The 8,942-nt window shown below is 35.6% G+C and overlaps 1 protein-coding gene across 3 annotated transcripts in view; it reads right to left on the bottom strand.

Annotated features, from left to right (window-relative positions):
• Positions 1–2,301: 2,301 nt before the first annotated feature.
• DPP10 (dipeptidyl peptidase like 10) overlaps positions 2,302–8,942 on the bottom strand; it is a 770,042-nt gene continuing 763,401 nt past the window's right edge. For all 3 annotated transcript variants that reach the window (XM_042243952.2, XM_042243953.2, XM_060411166.1), the window contains 2 exons: positions 6,600–6,673; positions 2,302–4,690 (listed from right to left, as the gene is read on the bottom strand). In XM_042243952.2, coding sequence (XP_042099886.1) covers positions 4,556–4,690; positions 6,600–6,673 — 209 coding nt within the window. In that variant the 3' untranslated portion in view covers positions 2,302–4,555. The remainder of the gene's footprint in view (positions 4,691–6,599; positions 6,674–8,942) is intronic.

Raw genomic sequence — 8,942 nt, 5'->3', positions numbered from 1 at the left:
AGTCTGGGAGATGGTGAAGGACAGGGAAGCCTGACATGCTGCAGCTCTTGGGGCAGCAAAAAATGAGATAGGACTTAGCACCTGAATGAAAACAATTCATTAATTATGCAAATTTGACAAGTTACATACTTATCTGAGACTCAATTTCTTTATCCATAAAATAGGAATCATAATACCTATTTCAGAGCATTTTGAAAAGATTCAATTTGATAAACAATATAAAGTCCTTGCTGCATGCTTGGTATTCAGTAAAAGTACAATAACTTTTGGGTAGTAACAGTTTCCAACCTGAAAAGAAACCACTTCTTTATTCTCACACCATTTCTTCGTCCTGTCGTATTCACAGTGATATGCTCTGGTGGGAAGAAAGTGTTCCCACAGAAAGTAAAACCAATTTCAACATTGGTGCACAGGTAGTTTATTTTGGGAAGTAATTCTAGAAACTAGGACTGAGAAGCTAGAAATAGGGAAGAGGGACATCGAAGTATGTATAGATGTGGGCAGTTGAGTTTCATGGGGACTTTAAGAACCATGTAGAATGTTTAAGGGAAGGAAAAGGGGAACATATAGTCAGCTGCTTCTGTCTTCCATTAACTGGATTTCTGTGGAGCCATTAAATTGTCATATAGGTTTGTAGTATGTAAGTGATGAGACTGTTGGTTCTAGCAGATAGACAACATTAGCAGCAGAGAAGAGAAAGTGAGAAAGAGCCCAGCTGAGGTGTCAGGGTTTATTTACTACAATGCTGGTTGCTGCAGGATGTGTAGGTGATTAAACCATGTGAGGAAGGGCAGAAGTGTGTGAAATGAAAATATCTCCTGTCATACCAATATACAAGAAATGTCACAGCCATCAGAAATTTCTGGCCTCCAAATGTGAATGAGGGCTTCCAAAACTGCTATCCAGCAGGTGCTGCCATTCCCCTTGATGACTGCTGAGGAGCTGGGGGAATGCAAGAAGCAGCCATCTGCCACTCCTTAAGGTGAACAATCAAAGAGGATTGGCCCCAGATAGCTGAGGTGCATTATGAAACGAGTTCATTCAGTGAGCCCAGAGGCTTGCATCTTCTCATACATAGAATGCAACATTCCTTAACCTGATATCTGATTTTTCTTACCTCACAATAATCTTTGCTGTTCAGACTGCCTGCTCCATTTGTTACAAACTTGTAGATAGCCTGACTCCCCCTCCTGCCTCCTTGGAGCAGTTTTCTCAGAGCTACTGGGATGCTATCTTCCAAGCTCAGAGTCCTTAACATTCTCACCAAATAAAATAACTCTCTACTTTAAGAGACTATATTTTTAGTTGACAAGTGGCATTTCATACATGATTCTTAACAGCAGTCATGTGTCTTCAATGACTCTTGAGATTTAAAAGCAATTCAGTCCCAGATACTTCTGTTTCAAAGCCTCCCATTTTGAGCTCCATGGCTCAAGTAATTTTCTTTATGGCAAAGACAAAAGTTTGTCATCTCGTTCTAGTAGATCTACCACTGTGAGACCCTCAGTGGTGATTTCAGTGCTAACCATCCAATCAAGAAGACACATCCTCCAGGTGAACTGAGGTTCGTGTTTTTTTGTCTGTTTCATAAATTTATTTATTTATTTATTTATATGTTTATTTTTGACCATGCTGGGTCTCCATTGCTGCAGGGACTTTTTTCTAGCTATGAAATGTGAGCTTCTCATTTTGGTGGCTTCTCATGTTGTGAAGCACAGGCTCTAGGGTGTGAGGACTTCAGTAGTTTCAGTTCCCTAGCTTTAGAGCACAGGCTCCGTAGTTGTTGCACATGGACTTAGCTGTTCTGTGGCAGGAGGGATCTTCTGGGACCAGGGATCGAAACAGTCTCCTGCATGGGCAGACAAATTCTTTACCCTTGAGCCACCAGGGAGGCCTGAGATTCATGTTTTGAAGTGAGTCCTCTGCCCTAAATTCTGTCACGAAACTGAAACAATCCACAAAGTCTATTTAGTCCCAAGTGTTGACTTAGGAACCTCAATGGAGACAATTAAGATGAGAAATTGCTTTCTTTTTTTAAAATAGCTTCAAAATATTATACGCTCATCTCTGTGGATGACTGAATACTGCTTACCTTTCTTTTATGGAACTTATTTTGAGTTCCATAAACTTATGGAAGTTTATTTTGAGTCATTTTTTTCTTTTTTAACTTTAGGGGTAAACAGCACTTAGAAAGCTTGCTCCTGGAAACAACACTTGGAAAGTTCTAGGAAACTATTAGAATTTATGAACACATATGAAATAGTGAGACTATGACCAAGGGCAAATGTATAAAGGACAAAATCCAGTTAGATGATTCCTTTAATATTTGATGCCTGTGTGTTTTAGTGAGCATCTCCCTTATCCAAAATAGCCCAATTATGAAAAGCCAGATAATCACAGAAAAAAAATTTTCCACCTTCCTACTAATCAGTAGTTTTCACTGGATATCTATTTAACCTTCAAGGTGAAAGCGGGTTCCAGACTAACATCTTTCATGTTAGAAGCTGTATTAAATTAATTGAAAAATAAACACTGATAATAATAATAAAACAGGAGAAATGATGAACAGTAAAAGGTAAATACTTTTTAAATGTTACTCAAATAGACAATAACACCACATCTTTCAAACAACATAATTATTTGCATCATAAAAACTCTAGTTGTTGAAATTTAAAATATTGATTAAAAAGCTTCAATTGGACTTTAAATCAGCCTAAAAAAGAAATTTCCATCTTAATAAAATAGGCAAAACTTTCCTTTTACACTTATTTTTTTAAACATTATACTTTTTTTTTTTAATGTGTTTTCCTAGTCTTGAAAAAGACCTGAAATGGGTCTTTCAAAAAATTTTCCCATTTTAAATGGAATCCAACACAGCAGTGAAGATGCAGCTTTAAAGAATACAAGAGAAAAGCAGAATGCCCAAAAAATGACTTATGTGTTTCCAAACACCCAGATTTTGGTGTTGATGCCTTCATAAAACAAGAGGGTTACTGAGCAATTCCATGAAATTTTTAAGTTTCCTCCTGGTATTCTGATGTCATCATAAGCTAGCCTGTCCTAAGGACTTTTTAAAGCCAAAAAAACCCCAGTCTTCTGCCTAGATTTATCTGAACTTCTGTGCTTGACTTTTGGACATCTCTTCTGGAAGATCCCTCCAGTGAAATGAGAAGATATTTTTTGACTTTTGTCAGAAAAGTTAATATTCTCATGACTTAAATTGACTTCATTACAGTCAAGTTTATTTTACACTCTCAGTTACTTACTATTGCAAATCAACACAGCACAGAAATTAATGCATTTTGTGCCTTAAATAGTAAACACTGTTGTTTGTGAACTTTTTTGGCCAATGAATAAAAAGTATTTCATTTCTGAATCTCACCAGAAGGATTTAAATTAAACAGTAACAGATGCATTGGGCAGGCACGGGATACTAAATAAGAACTGGCAAATGAAATAACCCAGCTCTTTGCTTTTACAATGAAAATGAGAATTGGTTTTTCATTGAGAGAAGAAAAAGGATTAAGTGTTTTAAAAAAGTGTTTTCCACCAAAAGAGCAAAATAGCACTCAGTGGTATAGTATTGTTAACAAAATTTCTTTATCAGAAACTATAATTTAATATTTAAGTACCTAATTTACATGTGACAAGGTATCATATTCAAAAAATTAAACTGCAACTAGAAAACTATTAACCACTAAAAACCATACCAAACATAACCCAAACATTTATAGGAAAGCAATAGCTAGAATTTGAATTGAAAAAAAATTTCATCATATTTGGCTCATTAAACAAAGCATCCATTACAGCCTATAAGCATCTCTTCTAAGTCATCAAGTTTATCCTTTGTAGCATGAATAACATGTAAAGATAGATTTATTGACTGCATATGCACACGTGTGTATACATATTGTGAGACATACACTCATGTGTTGACTTAAAGATATTGTATCTACTGATAACTGGCTGAACTTTGGAAGGTGCTGAAACCCATATTTCTACATGATCTGTGACCCATTTAAAAATGTCTTTTTATAAACAGAAGTTACATAAAATACTCTGGTTTTATTAACTGACTCTTTTCTTAAGCATCATAATAGACAATGAAGGAATTGCACTTATTTTAAAGGTACAGTAAAGTGTTAGATTGCAGCTTGGCCATCAAGGATCAGGGAGTGTAGTACTGAGAAGTTGTGCATTATATGCAAAGATGGTGGTGGCCACTGAAATTAAAATGAGAGCAATTAATTACAGAACAAATAGGGGGGTAACAGAAGAAAACATGCACTACTCCTACTTTAATGCAAAACTAATTTCTCCCCGGAAACCAACCCTTTGACTTTTCTTACACAAAGAAACAGGTTCTGCACCCTTGGCAACACAGTAGACATGGACTTCTGTACTCAAATTCTAGTTCATTGTCTCTGAGTGTGCTGTTCCAGCGTCATCTCCTTAAGCTGCCCTTGAAATTCTGGAGCATCTACAATATTACAGTCTCTTGGTTAGGTTGCACTGAGCCTCAATATCCCCTTCAGCTCTATATAAATAGGGTCCTTTATTCATCTTCTTCTGGTTCCTGTGGTAACACTGGTATTTCTTCCTTTAAACAATCACTGAAGAATCTGAGAATTGTGCTGTAGAGATGATACTTGCTCTTCTCAGATACGTTATGGCCTTCATCTGGGTAGACCTAAGATATTGAATGGAAAGGAGATTTAAAGTTGTCAAAGAAAGCCTTCTCTCTCAGAATTCATTACTTCAGCGCCATGGCAAGGGAACTCTGGAAAACAATATTTAACCAAAATCTCATGGTATTCAGTTCTGAGTCTTTCATGCTAAATGTTTCATTTTTATTTTAATTAGATCAAAACAAGACACTTGAGACAAAATGCAATTTTGTGTCTGTAAATTAGGATTTGTTGGGAATTCCCTAGTGTTCCAGTGGTTAGGATTCTGCCCTTTTGCTGCCTTGGGCTTGGAGTTTAATCCCTGGTTGGGGAACTAAGATCCTGCAAGCCAAAAAATAAATAAATAAAGTAAATAAATTAGGATTTGTTTTCCAAAAAGTTAGAGCTGTCTATGTTCACATTGAACAAGATGGTATTAATATCAACTTAGCTACATTTTAGACAGTTTCGTCCTGACTATAGGCCTCTGACCTCCCTTTAGAATATTTACTGTAGAAAACTGGCAACTGTAAGTTTATTCTCTGCCCCTTTGAAATTTATATAAATCTTCTTTCAGACTTTTGCCGATTTAACAATCCAGGAAATATCTTTCTCAAGGACTTGGGAACCATCTCTCTCTTTCTTTTTTATCCTTTTTTTACTTTTAGTTATTTTGGGGGGCAGGGGGACTGCACCATACAACATGTGGTAACTTAGTTCCCAGACCAGGAATGAAACCTGCACCCCCTGCACTGGAAGCACTGACTCTTAACCACTGGACCACCAGGGAAGTCCTGGAAACCATTACTTTAAAATGTAAACACTGAAGGAGAGAGCATCGCCATTTCCCAGTCTCCAAGTTGTAAAACTATCTCTTACCATAAAGGCACAAGAAAGTTTACTTTTCCTTTCATTTCCTTACTTTTCCTTACTTTACTTTTCCTTGGCCTGTTACCAAACACCAGGACCAATGAATCCCTCCATGCGGACTCTTAAAAACTCCCCAGCCCTTTGTTTCAAAAAAGTTGAGTTTAGTCTTCCCCCCTTATTACAGTAGTCCCAAACAAAATTTTCCTTTTTCATCTACTTTTGCACAATGAAATTTTTACTTTGACAGTGTCCTTTCCAATATCAACAACATCAGTGATTTTTTAAAAAATATAAGTGAAAATATTGTCACATCAATTCCTGGGTGTAAAGTTTTTAGCTAGTGCCACATTTCCCTCTGAGTAAATAAAGCCTCACAGTCTTATCGTCAGTGCCATGACCCTCCATCTGTTTATTGCTACATCTTCATTTTTCATCATTCTAACCGTGGTACCTATATTTTTGATAAGCTGAATCATTTTTGATAAGCTGAATCACTTTTAGTTCTTCCAAATGCTTAGGAATGAAAGTAACTTTATTTCCCTTTCTAACTACTCCATCAGACTGAAAGTTCTTTAATGTTTAAAGCATGTCTTCTTGATCCATTTAGTATAGAGACCCATGTAAATTAAGTCCTCGATAAATATTTACTAAGTATGGTTGAATGCAGAAATGTAAATGATGTTTTCTCTTTTCCCTTTTTTCTTGTGATATTTACTCAAAGAGTAATGGAGACAGACAGAAAGACAAAGGGACAAGAAGGGAAATAAAATTTATCATTTTAAAAGAATTTCTTATCAGTGATATGAGTAAACATCTGAGAAACAAGCATTTTTGAAAGAGTTTATGCAATTCGCATGTAAAACAAGATGATCTACATTCTCACTGTAATAAGGAAGTAAAGACAATTTGGTAAAAAAAAAAAAAAAAGAAGAAGAACAACAACAACAAAAAAAAACCCAACAAATAAAAGGGTGGGAGATGGAATCATACAAAAACTGTGTTTTGTATTGCACAACAAGAAACTAAGGTAAAACAACACATTCTTCTGAAAAAGTGGCTTACCTGCATAGTATAGTTCACTCCAGCTTTTATTAGGTGTTTGATTAATTCTGCTGAATGTTGGAAATGGACTTTGGCTGCAAGAAATTAAATTATGATATTGAAGGAAATACATTTTTCAGGGTTAGAACATTTTTATAACATTTTTTCAAAGAAATTAAGTATTTTACGTTACATCCAGTGCACATTTAAAAGACTGATACCTAGCTTTATCTGGAAAGCCAGTCCATACAATGGTAATAAAACTTTGAGCTTCACATTATAAAAAATACATTAAAGCAGGAGTTACTACTAAGTCTCTACTTACTCTACAGAATTGTGGTTAGATTTACTTTACTGAATGTCATTTATTATTTCTAATTATTCACGTCTTTTATACCATGATAATAATTTTAACAGAGTGAATGCCTGTCTGGATAGTAATACAGCAAACCAGCCTTCTTCGTTTCTGAGGATTACTAGGGTCAATCTCAAACACTGACATTCTGCTTTATATCAAATTAGGAAGAAAAGCACATCTTGAGAAAATAGCATGCATATCTCATTACTCAGGGCTAATATTCAATGTGGACCATATTGGTTTCTCCTCTTTCCTTCTGACTTGCTACTCCCTGAAACTCAGTTACAAAACTGAAATAAGTGGCACAGCAGCCTACGTGTGCGCAGCAACATTGACATGAACTAGCTGTGAAGACTGGGACAAAGCACTTCAATAATTTTGTAGAGCATTTTGCTCATAGGCTGCCTTGGCTGTACATTCTTAAACTGTGAATCTTCAAATTTCTGTAAATAACTTTTAAGCTAACTTTTTTCAACTGTCTTTGTAAAAGTAGGGCAGCCTTACCAATAATTTAGACTTCATGGCTCTAATGCTATGGTACTGATTGATCCTGCCACAGAGCAGACAATAAAAGACTCCAAATAATCATTTTCATCTTTTAAAAGTCTCGTAATCTTTCCCAACATTCTCTTATTGTACTTAATGGGGAAATTACCTTGTCATTTCTAAATAACTGTGCAAACTGTTCCATAAAGGTAAGCTACCAGAAATGCTAATAAATAGGGTAATGACTGAGGTAAAATGATACTCTATATACCTTATTTGTTTATTGTAGAAAACAAACTGGAAAAGACTCCACCATTCAGCTTTATGGATAAAGCTGAAAATAAATGTCCAAATGGATTTTCCAGTTTGTTTTTTTTTCCCTGTTTAGCTTCTAGTGCAAAGTGTGTTGATAATTGCCATGTATCCCTTCTTAAAACTAAATAGAGGCATTAAGTCTAGTTGGTTGAGTTTCCTGATTTGATGATAATTTTGAAAGATAATCCTAACAATGGTAGTATTATATTACTATTGACTGACTGCCTATAATCTACCAGTCCCCTATGGAATATGTGAATGTGTGTGTGTGAGTACATTTGTGTGTGTGTGTGTGTGTGCAAACACATAGGCGCATTTCCTTTGAAGTGACTGGTGTTGAAGTTCTGCTTACAGTTTATCAGGTGGGTGAAGCATAGCACAGAGCACTGCCAGTTCCCTGTGCTATTCCACAGGCTCGCATCAGTCAGTTGTCTGTTGAAGCAAATCAAATGGGTGAAGGGAGGAGGATTAAGCTTTGCCTCTTTGAGGTGGGGCACCTACGAAAATGGTTTGGAAATCTACCTAAGGCAGATTTGTCTCTTCTCCCTCATTTACCTATTTATTCACATATATACTATATACATAATATATACATCTTGTATATCGGTATTGATATGAGCTCTGATTTAACTATTTTAACTATGACCTGACATGCTTAAAAGTCAAGTTTGAAGGCTAGTGTTATCTTCACTGTAAGACCTTGTTAGTAATATTCTCTGTAAAATGGGATAAAAATACTGAGACAAGGCAGAGTGGACTGACAAAAACAAGTTTAAGATTTAGGAAATATTGCTTCAAGGTTTTGCTTCTCTTTGTTCACTTGCCAGGTAGCCTTGGATAAATCAGTTTCCTCCTTGAAATTGATTTTTCTCATCTGTGAGTGGAGCTATAAATACTCAGCCTTCTGTTGTAAAATTTCACATAAAATAATGTGAAAAAAGATATAATTTCTTTGAGCCACAAACACTTCAGGTGAATATAAAATGATATTATTTATTACTAGTCATATCAATCACATCCATCTCCAATGTATAAAATAATAAAAAAGGAGATGATATAAAAGTGTTTTTTTTGGTTTTTGTTTTAACTTAAGTGAGAAATCTCATCAGAATTTCATCTCAGTGCTGGCACCTTTTGCTATGCTGTTGCTTTTCAGGTTAGAGTCCATTTGCAGTATGCTGAACAACGTGATCCTAGTAGTGACT

The sequence above is a fragment of the Ovis aries genome, chromosome 2, assembly GCF_016772045.2.
Source record: "Ovis aries strain OAR_USU_Benz2616 breed Rambouillet chromosome 2, ARS-UI_Ramb_v3.0, whole genome shotgun sequence".
Lineage (NCBI taxonomy): Eukaryota > Metazoa > Chordata > Mammalia > Artiodactyla > Bovidae > Ovis > Ovis aries.
The sequence above is the reverse complement of the archived record's forward strand: the minus strand, read 5'-3'. Positions and strand labels throughout refer to the sequence as shown.